This window comes from Nymphaea colorata, chromosome 1 (genome assembly GCF_008831285.2).
Source record: "Nymphaea colorata isolate Beijing-Zhang1983 chromosome 1, ASM883128v2, whole genome shotgun sequence".
NCBI lineage: Eukaryota > Viridiplantae > Streptophyta > Magnoliopsida > Nymphaeales > Nymphaeaceae > Nymphaea > Nymphaea colorata.
The window spans coordinates 3,289,518-3,306,295 of NC_045138.2; the positions used below are offsets into that span (position 1 = coordinate 3,289,518).

The window sequence follows — 16,778 nt, forward strand, 5'->3', positions numbered from 1 at the left end:
ATTTCAGCATGTCATAATTTAAAAACTTTAATTCAGCCCTCATTATGAAAAATTTTTGGCTTCGCCCTTGCTTGACTCACATATATATGTGAAGATAGAACTCTAGATAAAAGTATTGAATCCTTCTTATAATAATTTGGTTGCGGCTTTAAAAGACTACAAACTAAAATAATTATTTACTTAACGAGCCCTGTTATAAGTAATTAGAGTTTTCACACAATTTTCAATACAATAGGGAGTCACCCCAAGAATAATGTCCACCAAACATTGCCAAAAACATGATCCATGATATTCTTCGAAAGAGAAAAGAACTCTTTTTAGCGTGTGCAAACATCAACACGATAAAAAAAATGACTACCTTTTAAAGCATCTTCTAACCCAAGGGTGGGCGCCAGTATATATTTTGAACTTTTAAAATTTACGCATATAACTTTTTTTGAAAATATTCTCACTCTTTGTAAGAACTTTTGAAAAATATATTGACCCCTTTTATAGTTTATTCTTCGATTGTTCAGCCTCTCCAAGATGAAAATTCCAGCTTTGTCCTTGCACTAGGATTTATGTAGTCATTGATTCTATTAGCAGGTATCAACTCCCCGTATAAACCGGGAATTTTTTTATTGATGGTGCTTAACTATAGTTTTAGATTTTTGAAGATTTTCAAATTTTTTACATTTTTACATTATAGTTTTAGATTTTTGAAGATTTTCAAAATTTTTACATTTTTACATAACTGGAATGATTTTTTTCCTTAAATTTGGGGGCGCCGACAAAGTTTAGTATTAAGTAGGGATGAACACGAGTCGAGTCGAACCCGAGTTCAGTTAACTAGAGCTCGAGCTTGACTAATGAAACATCGAGCTCGACTTGACAATTACGTGTTGAGTTCGAGCTCGACTCGATTAAGGTTTGAGAAACTCGTTTGAATAGAATTGATATTCATCGTTACTAGTTGAGTTCGAGCTCGACTAGATTAAGGCTGCAAACTCGTTTTAATAAAATTGATATTCATCCTTACGTGTTGAGCTCCAACTCAACTAAATTAAGGCTCTCAACTCATTTGAATAGGGCTAGACAAATTTCCACTTGATAGTTACATATGTTGACCTTAACTCAACTCGATTATTTAACCCCTACTGAGTTAACGGTTAGTTACTTTGGAGGGAAGGGTGTTATTGTAACTTACGTTAAAAAAAAAAATTATCCATCGTGAGAGGGAAAAGAAAGCGTACCATTGTGCTTTGGGGATTTCATTAATTAGAATTAAAGGATTGCTTCAAATCCGTGACTATAAAAGCAAGAGGCTTTCCCCTTCATGGCGCCACCCGGCTTCGAACCTCTCTCTCTCCTGCTGCAAATCTGGTTGAACTCGTTAACAAGAAGTTCAGGAGTTCCTCGAAACATCGGCGGGGTCCTTCTTTGAGTATAACGGTGGAAGATCTTCGTCTTCTTGCCGATATCCGACGCCCTGTGGCTAGTTTTTCTCTTTTTATTTTTCATCTTGTTTCTGATTTATGTGTTTCTTCTTGTAGATAATCGCATTTACGGTTTCCGTGGTCGATAGGGAACTGCTTTTTCCATTTCTAGGAAAAATTGAAGTTACTTTCCTTTTCCCGTTATTTTCTATTTTGATCGTCTGTGGAGCTAGAGTTTCGCTTAACAGAGGAGACCTAGTGTTTTCTCATTACGTGCAGCTTCATAACAATTTCAACAGGATTTGGAGGTTTTCTTCTCTCTCTGTGAACGGATATTCGTGTTTATTTCTTTTGCTTGCTTTCTTTCTTATTTTTATTCGTGAATTTAGAAGGAACGATGATTTTTGGCTTTTTGTAGCGCGTGTTTCGGTTGTTTTTATCGTGTTCCTCCGTTTTGGAGAAGGATTTCAAAATGGAGAATTGTCTATTTTAGTTCCCTTTGCTCCTTGCAGGTATCCTGGTGCAGGAACCTGTGCTTTCTAACAGCGTCCTCTGATTTTTTATTTAACGATCGATTGAAGGAATTTCGTGTAATCTTTCTTCAACTTTGTTTTCCCGCGAATTTTCTTCTCTGCTCCCTTCCAGCCCCGAGACGTTCATTTCCATCGAATTGTGTCTGTTTTCTTTCCGAAGGCCTCCGTTCCTCGAAAGTAAGAATCCGGAGTCCCTAATCTAAGATCTTCTGCTTCTTCTTTACTTCTCTCTCCGCTTCACTGTTCCATTTTCTGGAGTTCTCTGCAATTAGCCGGCCTCCCTTGAAGTTCTCATTTCGGAGACCATTCGATTCAAAGGGTAAGTCTCTGTGTGATCGGGTGGACGCATGTTTCGTTAATGTGAAATTACAGAGGTGGTGTTTTTGTTCTCCGTTTTGAACAGGGGAATTGGAAAGGATTTTTCCTTTGGAATTGCCTGTGACCGAGAGGCGGTAGTAGGAGACGGGAAAGGGCAAGGAAGCTATGGCGGGAAATGAGTGGATTAATGGATACTTGGAGGCGATTTTAGACGCTGGTGGGGCCAAATTGGAGGAAGGTAAAGAAAGGCGGAGCGTGGAGATGGTGGGGGGAGGGGTCTTTAACCTCACCAAGTACTTCGTGGAGGAAGTCGTTACGGGGTTCGATGAGTCCGACCTCTACAGGACGTGGATAAAGGTAACCGCTCAAACGCCGCCTCCCTTTTTTCCTTATCGGTTCATTAATTACCAACTTGATTTCTTGGCAACGGACCCTCCGGTAAGTAGCAGTAAGCTTGGCTTAAGTTGCTAGAGGTAAATTGAGCCAAGGCTGAGTTGGCTTGCTGAAAAAAATCATAAAAAGAAGAAACGGTAACAAAGTGTGAAATAGCTGATGTTCGATAAAGACAAAAAAGCATTAAAGATAAGATTTGAACTCCAAACGTAGAGACGATAAAGAAACACCTCTACAAGTTGAGATAGGTCACGGAAAATTAAATTTGAGAGGCCGCTTTTGGTTGTAATCTCAAAAGGAAGGCTTCATCTCCTAAATATTTTTTATATACCCCTGTTGTATATTGATCTACTTTTATCATCATCTATTACCTTAACAGGTGTATTTGAGTTGAATGATACGACAAGAATATCTTTCCTTATTCAAGAAAAGGGGAAAAAGGTTCTTTTTGAACTTAAAATTCACTCTCAAGGACAATGCGTGAGAAAGTATGAAGTTTAATGTTCAGCAGTGCCGCCAGCATAATAAAAATTTCATGTTTGAGTATGTTTTCTTATATTACTAGAATGTAGGCCTCCCGATTAAAGTCTCTTCCTTTCTGAAAAGTGCGACAAAAAATGGTTTTAATATGTGTTAGCAGGAATCATAAAAAAATGTTATGAACAAACCTCAATATTTTCACAATATCGTGTTATTACAGTTAAGAGTTTCGTGCTTAGTACTTCTTGTTAGCCTTTACCCAGTATGAGAAATGCAAGTTGCGTTTTGTGTGGGCCGTTTGCTTCATGTTATCCTGTAATAATAATGCATGAGAGATTAACTTAGCCATACCTCGTCGGACACTTTTCTTAAAGAATCTCTTGCGAGTTAGGAAACATTTCCCAGAGAATATCTATGAGACAGCAACTTGGCCAATTGGTAATGATGGTTTCATGGTGCTGTTCTCATTCGGTATGGTGGTCGAGCTTATTCGGTTGTCTGTTAGAAGCATATAGTGATTTAATTCTTGGAGGGCGTCTTGTCATCACGTTTTCCAATATTATGCACTATTTCTTTCACAAGTGTCTAGTTATTTAGGGTAGGATTGGGGAGTAGACGCATGGAGTTGCTTAGAAGGCCGTTAGGGGATGATCGAGACCCAAACCCAGTTGTTTAGTGTTTTAACTTTTATGCCAGCCAATAGATGGCCGGGGGCAGCCTTTACGTCCACGCAATTTGCTCTATCTAACCAAGGCCAACCCGTCTACTTGTGCGTTTTTGGTTTTGACGACGTCGCTAAATAGAAAAGGAGACTTTGGGTCGATTTCAAAGCAGGGGATCTTGGTTAAGGCCATCTTGAGTTCAGGCTCTGTGGGTCGAACTCCATATATGTACCTCATTTAATTAGAAGCTTTAGGCCAACTAATATAGCCACGTATAAACTTGGTGACAAGAGAGAGGTGAGATTTAACACTATGGATGAGTTCCCAAGTCGTTACTCAGCCCGTTGTTCGCCGAGATGTAGTGGGTCCCAGTATCCCTGTAACTAGTGGTGTTCAAGGGAGGGTGGTCCCAGTATGTCTGGCCGCTTATCAAGGCGGACATGCTTAAAGGAAGAAGAGATAATGTTGAAGGTGCCATGGATATTTCTTATTGACAAGAAGCGTGGCAACCAAAATTCTTCAAGCTTGTGTTTCTGATTTGTAATTGTTTTTGTTTCTTTCAAGCGGTGCTGTCTTTGTCTCCTTCTTTAGTTCACATCACAAATCCGTTGTCCTCTTGCATAAGTCGAAATTATGGTATGTGTAGGACTTGATGTTGAAAATTTACACCCAAGGTTTCTGTGATTGCTCTCCCAGTCTTGGTTTTCCCGTCAAATTTGCTTAGAAAAAAGAAATCCACTACCCTCATTGGACCCTGAAAGTGGCTCCTAATTTACCTATCTTCTGTTGAAGGATTGGTTATCTGATCCATATTTTCGTTGTTCTTTTCTTATTTCAGTGTTTTGTCAGAAGGCATTTGATAATTTCTTTTTTGTTTTTTGCAACCTAAAGCTCAACTGCTGAACTTATGCCATAATTTTTTGAGAAAGCAAAAGAAAAAAGGCATCGCAATGGAGACGCTTCTTGTGTATTAAACAATTGGTCTCCTTCAAATATAAGGTTGTTGGTCCAATGTTGCCGGATCATGGTGTCTTTAGTGTAGAGATACTTTGCAAATTAGGAAAAATAGCACCCTCCATGGTATAGCTCTGTCCAATAAATATGTTGACAGTCTATGTGGAACTTCACCGCACTAAAGATTGAGTATGTTTGTTCACGAAGAACATCTTATGGACTGAGTTGTTTTCTCATTAACTTTGAGTTAATGGTATTATGTTGCTTATCTTGAAAATTTGCTTAATTCATATGCGTATAGATTAAACCATATTCCAGAATAAATCGTGCAGTTCGTTCTGTAGAAAAAATAGAAAAACATCGCGATATTCGGTCGCCACCCATTCGACGTTTACGGATTTCACTTTGCGACTGTTTGGGCATTGTGGCGATGTGGTTTTCCACCCAGACAAGTGTTAGAAACATTGCATCCGAACTTTCTTTTTGACTTGGGAAAGTGGCGTATAAGGAAAGGAGTGGTTACATTCTAAGAACTAGTGGATTGTGGAGCCTGCACATCTTTCACATTTATGTCAACAGAAGTGGTTATCCGCACGGCCTTTACACCATCCCACCAAGCTAAATACTGCTGATTATGCAGACTTCCTTGTATATGTAAATGTGTCTGATTTTGGTATTTGTATGCTGTCGTTTTTCTTAAGGTCACGTTTGATTACCGTGGATCTGAGGTTCGCAGTGAGCTGATCTGAGATCACCGTGTATCTCAGATCTAAACCACCCCCCTTGTGCGTTAGATACTTAGATCTCAAATTCATGCTTTCATACTATACTGTGGATTTGAGATCTACGTTGAGGGTGGATGCTGAAGTCCACTGTTTTTTCAGCTATCATATATTTCAGATTTCCTCGAAATTGAGATCTATGAGAAATCAAACACAACCTAAATTTACCACATATATTTCTGGGTGGACTTAAATGTACTTATACAAAAAGGACTTGAAAGTAGTCTTAAGTGAAACGTTTTAAAAAATTTCGAGGGTTATAATCCTATGAATTTACTGCCACTTGTTCTGCTGGCAACTTTATTGGGTGTCATCCGATTTTTCTAGCGTTATAGGCCCATGCATTTATCACTTTCCCTTTTTTTTGTATAAATTGAAGTCGGTTATTAGATACGCTACATCGAAGTGCATGTATCATCTAAGTTTTTGATTGAGCTGTTACGTCTGATATCCAATCCTAATTTTAGTGCTCAAACTTGAGATCCCACGCGTTGAAAGAAACTGAATTGTAACATGTCTTTGATCGACGAACTTAAGAATAGTGTTATATTAAAGGTTTTCAAGTTTTTTTTCTAGAGGCTTGTATATACTCGTGTGGATATTGTCAGTTATTTATACTTTTCAATTGTGAACGAAAGACAAAATACAAAGCGGTTTACTACATACACTAAGCACACTAGTTACTTTGAGATCTGGGGCAAGGCTAGTGCTGTCGAGGCAGTAATGGTTCCATCTACATTGACGTCATTTATTAACGGGATAAAGTTGAGTGTTTCTTGAAGTGTGCAAGACATTGGAAGGTTTTTACCTAGAGCATCAAATGATTCAAAATCCACCACAGGAAAATGTATCAGAGGCTGGATTGGAATAGGATACGGTTCATTAAAAAATGACAATTTTTTTTAGACCAGACCCGACCAATTGTATCCCTAGTGTCACCGTTATGTGATAAAGTAAAATGTGCTCATATTATCAGCTAATTGTCGTTTTGCTAACGGGGCTAGTGGAACGTGAAACGAATCAACATGATACAATGCGATAGTCAGTAGAAGGGGAAACTAGGTCCACTTACGACTTCACGTAGGATCGCAATTCGAAAGCATCTCATGGCAAGTTGTGAATCTTGTTGACGCAGGTGATAGCGACAAGGAACTCGCGTGAGCGCAATAACCGGCTTGAGAACATGTGCTGGCGAATATGGCATCTTGCAAGGAAAAAGAAGCAGGTAAAGTTGTTCCTTTCCTTCCTCTTTTCTCTTCTGTCTCTCTTGCTCATGAAGTGCGTTAATATTCTCGGGCTGCTTTGCCACGTGAAAAAATTGGGGGTCATTTTCTATCCTTAGAATTACTCGGCTGCCTCATGGTGCTCGATATGACGTCTGTGGCGATTTGTCCTTGTAAGATTACACGTGAACCTTTTTCTTTCTTCATATCATGGTATTCTTTAAATTTATACTTAATTTATAGGCAATTGATAATTTTTAGTGTAAACTTATTTTTGTTGCCGTAATTACAGTTAGCAGTTTAAAAGATGTTGTAGACATCAGTTTGGACACTATTATTTTGTGTCATACTGCATTATATATGTAACGGTATGTTGTATCTGCCAATTTGGGCTGATGCATTTTGCCGGTACCAGTGAATTTAAATTATTTTTTGTATTAAAAATAAACAAATAAATTTAGTATTGTTTCATTTATACGTCCCTATCGGTTCATATAGGACGATTTTCCTGATAGAAGTCGCGTATCAGGCAGGATTTGGAAAAGGCCGTTTTAAGCCCCTTCTCGTGTTCTTTTGTTAATGTAGCTATGTGCAACGATGTTGCAACCTTGGTTTAGAATATACACATGCAAGAATGAAGAACTAATTTGAAATGCATTTTTATTATGAAAATGGATGAACAATAGGTAGGTGGTGGAAATGAATATGCCAATTAACGATAATGAGAGGAAAAAAAAAACTTAAGTACTCTTCTGAAGTAGTAGCTGAAGCCCCGGGCATAATTTGTAAACAGATTGAATGGGATGATTTACGGCGATTGGCGAAGCGCCGACAGCAGAGAGAGCAAGGGCGAAGAGATGCTGCGGAGGACCTGTCAGAGGATTTGTCGGAAGGGGAGAGAGATGCGTCGGCGCACGGCGACTCGGTGAGGGGTCCGATATCTCGAATTGGATCCGATTTGCAGAGTTGGACGGATGACGACGAAGGCAAAGGGCTTTACATTGTCCTTATCAGGTCGGTTCATCCTGTTTCTCCATTGCAGTCTAACTCCCGTCTTCTTTTTAGTTTCTAATGCGAAGAGATCGCACCCGACATTTGAAAGGGATAGCTCCCGTGCCCCCGGGGTCTATTCCTCTTGAGACCTTTGCCGAAGGGGGAGGTGGCTCCTATGATATTTGAAAGGTCAACCCACTGAGGACCACAATCAAATTTCAAAATTTACCTTAGTAACACAAATTTTGATTGTTCCTTATGAGGCCTGGCCTGACAAAAGCCGTTGTCTGTTGTTCAAATGCCGAGTCGTGCTTGCCTAGGAACGTCGGCGGGTCAGACGTGTCTGGTTTTCAAATTAATGCTGGATCCATTTGTTGGATTTGGTAAAGAAGAAAGGTTCCGAATACTAGTGGCACTCAGAGTCTCAGACTCCATATGCATTACTTGACCGAATCTGAAACCGAGTCCCAGAAGAGCACTGGCAATAGCTGACTTAACTATAAATGTTTGATTCAACGGCGGATATAAGATTGTTTCTGCGGAGAGCTACTATATAATTTCTGAAATTTGTATGGGGTTAATTGGAAATTTTTGGAAACCGCTTCTAGTAAAATTTTGTTTTTGGTCAAACTCCGCCACTGCTGATTTATGTCTTCCAGATCTGGAATTGGTTTTAAAGGTTGTGGTCTGAACCCGAGTTCGAGCTCAAATGCCATTAAGGGAGATTCGACTCTGTTGGATCTGATAAGTAAAGCGTTTTATTGTTGATATGCTGATATGTCAATAATCATTCAATGACTTCCTCTTCAGTTGGCAATGACCGACTTGTTCACTTCCACGTGTTCACTCCATAAAAGGAGATGATGAGTAACCTTGCCTGGAATCAGCTGCCCCTAGGGAAAAACATCTAATATTGTAACGGTTGTTTCGACATTCAAGTACTCCCGAGTTAAGGGGGTTGAACTTAGGATTTTTGGTTGAAGATGGATAGCAGTCCAGCATGAGAGGAGCAATTCCGCTTAGCATAATGTGGTTAGAGTCTGCATTATCCTAATTTGCAATGGCCAATTAAATGCAAGACTAATGAAATGGTTCTGTTGTCCATTATTGTTTTGGTTTTAGATATTTCAGCTCTTAGTTCCATTAATATAATTATTGTTTCAGAATTGGGTTGATCGGGTTTGCTGTATGACTAAGAAGAACTTTAAATTTCTTACAGTTTGCATGGATTGGTTCGTGGAGAGAACATGGAGCTGGGCAGGGATTCTGACACTGGCGGGCAGGTAATTGGATAAATGGAGGTATGAAAATGGGGTACCAACATGGGGTGCCAAGCTGGGCATCAAAACCGGTCAGACTAGATTTAGATTTAGATATCAAATTAACCTCATTGGACTTTTAGCAGAAATCAGTTAAGTTCGAGTTTGATTATGTTAATATGGCTTCATTTCATAGGCATTCATTTTGCACTAGTGCAAATTTGGAAAGTGAATCTTTCATTTTCAGCTAAATGACGGAGACCCACTGCCAGCTGAAAGGCTGAAGCCTCCACCTAACCCCTTATCCTCTTAGGGATTCATTTGTTCTGCTTGTAGATCAATTATTTTTTAATCCAATTTTGAAAGAGAAAAAAAAATCACTTCAACTATTTGTTTTGCTAGTCCTATTGTTTGCTGTACAAATTTGGATCCTTGTCCAGATTTATCTCAATCTAATCTGCATTCCACCTGCTTACTATCTTATCACTTGTTCATTCTGCTGTCCAACCTCTTTGAATGTCAAGAAAACTTTGTTAGTAACCTAGATTTTAATTGACAAAACAAGTCTTTTGAAGCTGGTTTGATACAGAAATCAGATTTGGTACATAATTTTGCCTCCATCCGAGCGGGTACCGAATGTATTGGACGCACTGCTGTGACTTTTTCTAGCATATAAGTTTAAGGCTGCCCTTTGTTTTTGTTACTCATATAATACTTTTTTTAACTAACTCTGTTGTTTATATTATAAAAAGCAGTTTCACTTATTAAAATGATCAGCAAACCGTGGAAACATCGTGGCTCTTCACGATGGTATTGATTTTTGGCGTTTTCATCTTCTTTTTTTAATATTATCCAGTGATAAGAAAAAGTTTACAGAAATGATCGAGCTTATATGAAAAAAACAGTTTGCCTCTTCTCCAAAGATATTTTATAGAGATTAAAATTTGATGTGATCACATTTGAATTAAGAGCAAATCTTTTTTCTCCAAAAAAGTAAATTGCACGTTGAAGGAAGATAAAACAGTAAATGGCAAAACATAGAGGGAGAGCAGCAGGAGCAGGATATTGTTTTTTAAGAGAGATTCTCACAAAAAGGTTCCAAGTTATTGGAATCAAGGAGAGATTCTCACAAAAAGGTTCCAAGTATTGGAATCAAGGCGAAGCTTTACTCCTACCTTGGTGAGTCAAAAGAGGTGACCTTTTCGATGATCGTGCAGGTCAAATACGTGGTGGAACTGGCGAGGGCGCTAGCAGCGACCAAGGGAGTCTACCGGGTGGACCTCCTGACCCGACAGATCTCCTCCCCGGACGTCGACTGGAGCTACGGGGAGCCTACGGAGATGCTCACTCGTCCCACGGACGCCGCCTGGGGTGACGGCGACGGCAGCGGCGCCTACATCATCCGCCTTCCCTGCGGGCCTCGCGACAAGTACATTCCCAAGGAATCGTTGTGGCCCCACATTCCGGAGTTCGTGGACGCCGCCCTAGCGCACGTCTCCAACATGGCGAGGGCGCTCGGCGAGCAGCGACAGCGCGGGGGGTCCGGTCACGTGTGGCCCTACGTGATTCACGGTCACTACGCAGACGCCGGCGAGGTGGCTGCCTGGCTCTCCGGCGCGCTAAACGTGCCCATGGTGCTGACGGGTCACTCGCTTGGGAGGAACAAGTTCGAGCAGTTGCTGAAGCAGGGGAGGCTCTCTAAAGACGATATCAACAGCACGTACAGGTAAGGACTGTCAAGAGCTTGAGTTTTAGCCATGTTATTGAGTTCTCCTGACGGTTCCTCATTTTTCAGAAAAAAGGTTCTTTGATGCAGAAACATTTTGACACTATCCTGACCGGTTTGTTTGCTGATAATCGGCTAACTGATTAACAGTGAACTCAAATTCTTCCAATTGTGTTTGTTTAAGCCCCTGGAATATCATTTTAACTCAAGGTTGGGAATCGCTATATGCTTTCAAAAAACGTTCATGATTGAAAAAGTATCAGGAAAGCCATGAGGAACAAAATGGAATTTCTAGCAAATTGAGGCTATGTTGGTTGTGAATGGGGATGTTTTAAGCTGATTGAATCGTGTTTGCTCAGAAAAAGTCTGTGGTATCTTAGGGAGTCGTAAATGTATCTCACAAATCCAGAAAGTTATACAATGACTAGGTCCTGTTTGTGCCAGTCATTTTAGTATATATGGTAAAAGTTTCCACTGCTCCAAAAAATTCTTTCGGTTGCATACTTGCATGAATAGGCTGTGCAAATGCTTGTCATGGAATACTGTACAGGATAATGAGAAGGATCGAGGCAGAGGAGTATAGCCTAGACTCCGCAGAGATGGTGGTGACCAGCACGCGCCAGGAGATCGAGGAGCAGTGGGGGCTTTATGATGGGTTCGACGTGAATCTGGAAAGAAAGCTGAGAGCGAGGGCCAGAAGAGGGGTGAGCTGCCATGGGCGGTACATGCCACGGATGGTGGTGGGCATCTCTCTCTCTCTCTCTCCAGTGCGTGCAAGCACACAATGCACATAACACTCACGGCCTAATCCGTTCTTATATTAGCATTTAAAGCTCAACTACTAGTGTAGATTACCAGAGCAATCTCTCAATTGTGGAACGTAGTCGTGTCTGAATGGTTGCAAGCCCCCAAGATGGTGCTTTATAGAGGAAGTGGTTTCCTTAATGGGGTACCCAAACCCAATGTTCGAACTTATATTTTTCTACCACTTTGCACTAGACTAAAAATCATGTCAGCTGGTGCTGTAGCTTAGTAATGTGAAGCACCAGTAGAACTCCACTTTGTGTCGATCATGGGCATTAAATTCTATTCTCCAAATTCCAACCATGTTTCCTCACAGTGGGAAAGCACTGCTTATCGGTATCCAACAGATTCTTTTGGTTGGGCAATTTGTTGGCAATGTTATGGTGAAAGTCTAGGGTTTAGAGCTGAATTTGTTGTGCGTTAATGTGCTTACTAGCTATGCTTGTTTCTCATATGTAGGTAATACCACCGGGTATGGATTTCAGCTATGTGAACACTCAAGAGTTGCTAGATGGAGATGCTGATATCGCAGCCTTGATTGGATCCGACCGAAATCAGAGCAAAAGAAATCTACCGCCTATATGGTCTGAGGTATGCGGTTTTATCCTTAATTGCCCATATCAAGCCTGAAATAGCTCCTTCTATATTGTTTTTCTTTTTCTCTTGTTTTGAAATGCCTATTTTGCAGATTATGCGTTTCTTCACAAATCGTCACAAACCAATGATCCTCGCACTCTCTCGCCCTGATCCTAAAAAAAATGTGACCACATTGTTGAAAGCATTTGGAGAGTGCCGTCCATTGCGAGAGCTTGCAAACATGGTATGCTTGTCTTGTTCATTCTGATATCTTCAGAAGTAGAAAGTTCCAGTACTTAACGTAGCAGCCGGTGGATTCATCATCCCTGGAGCATGTGTTTTTCAAAGAGGGGAGAAGAAGTGGATATGTTCCAGAGGTGAGGGAGACTACCCTGCTACTAGATCAGAGTAGTCCAAAGTAGTGGAACTTGTGTCCTTCAAACGTATGTCATCCTTACAGAAAAAGTGGATTTGCGTTCTGCTGAATTGCAGATAAGCTATTAAAAATTGCTTCATTGTGATTTCCTTATTTCTCACTGCTGAAGCAACCTTGATGATTTTTGGCCGAGCAGACCCTTATCCTTGGAAACAGAGATGACATAGAAGAAATGTCTGGGACCAGCTCCAGTGTTCTGACGACCGTTTTGAAGCTTATTGACAAATACGATTTGTATGGGCAAGTGGCATATCCCAAGCGTCACAAACAGGCAGAAGTGCCAGAAATATACCGACTTGCAGCAAAAACGAAGGTATATTGGTTTGTAATTTGAATCGTTTGCGAAAAAATTCCAAAGAATCAGTTAACATCAAATGAATCTAAATCACCTTTGAAGTGGAACCGTTAGGTTAGAGTTTCTAAAGAAATCTGAAAAGATATAAAACTACAGAATTTGAGAAACTTCAAAGTCAGTGATTTATAGGCTTTAATCAGTTGGAGATAAAAGACACTGGTTTGTGCACTTCGCTTTTTATTTCCTCCTCTACCAGTAACTGGAGGTAGGACCTTGATGGTGGTCTGTATTGTACTCAAGCGCCTCTCTGTGAGAAACGTTTGAGAACTTTCTGATATCCTCCTGCTGATTATTTTTTTTGGAATTTTTTTGCAGGGCGTTTTCATAAATCCAGCTCTTGTAGAACCCTTTGGTCTCACGCTCATAGAGGTACTCGTGCTTCACACATGGTCGCCTGGTCGGCTTGTTCCATATTTCTTGTCGAAGGAAGAAAAAAAAAAAATTAACTCTACACTGTTGAACGTGACTGCAGGCAGCAGCTTACGGTCTTCCGGTTGTGGCAACCAAAAATGGTGGACCGGTTGACATTCTCAAGGTAACACTTGGAAGTCATAAAGACAAGTTCACATATGAGTAGCTATGATTCTTAAATGACATGAATTCGAAATTTACCTTCTCTTTGCCCACTATTGCAGGCGTTGAACAATGGGCTCCTGATCGATCCCCATGACCATAAGGCAATCGCAGACGCGCTGCTTCGCCTCGTCTCGGACAAGTCCCTGTGGCAGGATTGTCGCAAGAACGGCCTTCGCTACATCTCCCGCTTCTCTTGGCCAGAACACTGCCGCAACTACCTCTCCCACGTCGCCCATTGCCGCGCCCGCCGCCCCTCCGGGCGTGGCCCCGACGCTTCCACCCCAGCCCGCCTGGCCGTCGAGGAGGAGGAGGAGCCCATGAGCGACTCCCTCCGTGACGTTCAGGACCTCTCCATTCGCTTTTCCCTCGATGTCGATGTCGCCAAAGCCAACGGTGACGACAACACTACCTCCAAGCGGGAGCTAATCCTCTCCGCTCTCCGCTCAGCGTCGAAGGCGCGTTCCCGCGAACCTTCCCAAACCCCCGGCTTCTTCCGGCCAGGACGCCGTCAACGCCTATTCATCATCGCCCTCGACTGCTATGGCCAGGATGGGGCACCAAGTGGGAGACTGTCGGAGGTCGTACGAGAGATAACTGAAGCCGGAGGGGACAGTCGAACCGGATACATCCTAGCCACCGGCGCCACACTGGCGGAGGCCTGGGAGGCGCTCAAATCGTGCCATGTTGAGCCAGAGGCTTTCGATGCTTTGATCTGCTGCAGCGGGGCGGAGGTCTATTATCCCTGGAAGGACGTGGAGGGTGATGAAGATTACGGGTCTCACATTGGGTACAGGTGGCCGCAGGATAGCGTCCGATCAGCAGTGGCCAGGTTGGCGAGGACGGAGGGTGCGACCGAGGACGACGTGCTGGCGGAGGACGAAGGGTGCAGCTCGAGGTGCCTCCGTTATGCCGTCAAAGCTGGAGCCAAGGTGAGGGAACCGAGTTTTTTTTTTTTTCCCAATCACTGCAGACCAAGTGTTTTGACGCCTACCAATTCAGATCTCGTATATATATGTGTGTGTGCGCGTCGCCAGCAAGTGCATTTATATGTGTGTAGTTGTCGCTGGTAAATAGGGTTGAAGTTGAAGCATTTGAACCTTTCAATTTGATTTTGGACAGGTTTTGAGGGTTGACGATCTGAAGCAAAAGCTGCGAATGCGAGGTTTTCGCTGCAACGTGGTTTATACGCATTCTTGTTCACGCTTGAACGTGGTTCCATTGTTCGCATCAAGATCAATGGCACTAAGGTCAGCTCTCACAACCTAAAAGTTCGTTTTTTTACTGTGTAAACTTTCATTTTCAAGTTAAGGCAGGTCTCTAGTTTGATTTTCGTGGGCGTTATGTTCCTGTGTCTTAAGGCGGTAGGGCGCGGTATCCAAGCTGACGGGTGCACCGTTGCTATCGCTGACACCGACGCAGCTCAGGACCCCGGAGGTAGGGGGAATGGGGGGGCCTTCGGGCCTTGCTTGGGTGGTGGGGGTTATCTTCAGCCTCAAGAGGCATAGCGTAGCTGGTCGAGCTAAGGGCCTGTATTAAGGCAGGTCTCTAGTTTGATTCTCGTGGGCGCTATGTTCCTGTGTCTTAAGGCGATAGGGCGCGGTATCCAAGCTGACGGGTGCACCGTTGCTATCGCTGACACCGACGCAGCTCAGGACCCCGGAGGCAGGGGGAATGGGGGGGCCTTCGGGCCTTGCTTGGGCGGTGGGGGTTAACACCTCTCGCTCACCCCAAAAAAAAAAGTGGTCATCTTCATGTCCTGAGTGTAAGTCACCTAGGACCTGAACAATTAGTCGAGGCCAACTCAGACACTCACCAGTATAGCTAGACTCGTGGAGCTCAAGTTGTAGGAATTCGACTTGTTTAAACTCGACTCAGCAACATGCATGGTGTCATGGGCAACGGTACATAGATCATGAAAGCTGAGAAATTCTTACACTTCTATGAGCAGAACGGTACATGGAATAGATCAGTAGAGCGGAGAATTCCTCCATTTCTATGGGCAGAACGGTACATGGAATAGATCATGAAAGCTGAGAAATTCTTACACTTCTACGGGGAGGAGCTTGCATGGTTCACGAGATCCCTGAAAATAACTTTCATGTTTGTTTATCCGTCATCTGATTGTCGTATTATCAGTCAAGCTGCTTCTTAAGCTAATTGAATTGATTACTGTGTAGGTATCTATCGGTTCAGTGGGGCATTGATCTCTCAAAAATGGTGGTGTTCGTCGGGGACAAGGGCGATACTGATTACGAGCATCTCCTTCCCGGCCTCCACAAGACATTGATTCTGAGAGGAACCGTTGAATGTGGGAGTGAGAGGCTGCTTCGTGGTAGTGGCCGTTACCAGATGGAGGATGTGGTGCCTAAGGATGCTCCTAATATTTGTGCCGTCGATAAGGATTATACAGCCCAAGATATCTCTGCTGCATTGAAGAAGCTCTAATTCCGGTCAACTGGCGCATGGCATCTACTGCAGAGGATCCTAAATCAGATAATCTCTTGCCTATAGCGAAAACGGCACAAAAAATAAATCAAATTAATAGAAAAAGATATTATGTAATCGATGCCTGAAAGAACCGTCAAATAATTATATATAATGGGGAAATTTCCATTGCCAGATTGTTGGGTTATTGAATTTCAGGATACCTGCAAATTGGCCATCATTCGGTTCCCTATCACAAAAAGAAATTATATAGCCTAAAATCATCCCGAAGAAATTTTTCACAATATATCGGTAAGATTCAGTTTCAACAACTTTTTTCCCAATTTATCACGAAGTTCGTGTTTCATTTCAAGCCAAGCAAGGTCCTCTAATCAAACAATTCATTCACTTATTTTAACCTTTTCATGCATCTTGTCAATTATTGCAATTTGAAAATTTTCATCTTTCCACAGTTAGTATCGTTGAAACATGCAAAATAATTTTAGAGAACATCGTTTCATAAAAAAACGTTGTGTTCTTGAGACAAATGTTTTCATGACACTTTATATCCAATAATACCTTGTTCTTGTTGTATAAGTTAAAAAATGATTAACTTAATATACGTTTCTCATGAACTTTTTCTTTGCATCACATCTTTAAGGTAGGTAGTAAAATGGTACCATAATAATTCCATTTAAATAGTCTATTCTTGTATGTGGACCTAGTGGTCTGGAGTTACTTTCTTTTTATATCCAATTATTATATATAGGATATAATTACACCATATTCTTTTATATATATATATATATATATATATATAGAAACGTATGTTCTACACACTCACTGTTTTTCTAATTAAATAAATATTT

The 16,778-nt window shown here is 41.6% G+C and overlaps 1 protein-coding gene across 2 annotated transcripts; it reads left to right on the forward strand.

The window, feature by feature from the left end:
• Positions 1–1,317: 1,317 nt before the first annotated feature.
• LOC116255426 (sucrose-phosphate synthase 4) lies at positions 1,318–16,104 on the forward strand. Of its 2 annotated transcripts, XM_031631243.2 has the most exons (15): positions 1,318–2,267; positions 2,352–2,623; positions 6,673–6,762; positions 7,554–7,774; positions 8,973–9,036; positions 10,230–10,738; positions 11,289–11,478; positions 12,002–12,133; positions 12,231–12,362; positions 12,691–12,867; positions 13,225–13,278; positions 13,382–13,444; positions 13,545–14,414; positions 14,605–14,732; positions 15,663–16,104. In XM_031631243.2, exons 2-15 carry the CDS (start codon positions 2,432–2,434, stop codon positions 15,928–15,930), a joined length of 3,090 nt encoding a protein of 1,029 aa, XP_031487103.1. In that variant the 5' UTR covers positions 1,318–2,267; positions 2,352–2,431; the 3' UTR covers positions 15,931–16,104. The 2 variants fall into 2 exon arrangements, with proteins under 2 accessions (XP_031487103.1, XP_031487112.1); XM_031631252.1 differs by lacking the exons at positions 1,318–2,267; positions 2,352–2,623; positions 6,673–6,762; positions 7,554–7,774 and having other exon boundaries at positions 8,973–9,054.
• The last annotated feature ends 674 nt before the right edge of the window (positions 16,105–16,778 follow it).

Excerpts from the sequence above, each read along its gene's own strand:
- LOC116255426 (XM_031631243.2), top strand. The coding sequence starts at position 2,432 with ATGGCGGGAAATGAGTGGATTAATGGATACTTGGAGGCGATTTTAGAC. Across the intron at positions 12,134-12,230 it reads TACCGCCTATATGGTCTGAG|ATTATGCGTTTCTTCACAAA; the intron begins GTATGCGGTTTT and ends CCTATTTTGCAG. Across the intron at positions 14,415-14,604 it reads CCGTCAAAGCTGGAGCCAAG|GTTTTGAGGGTTGACGATCT; the intron begins GTGAGGGAACCG and ends GATTTTGGACAG.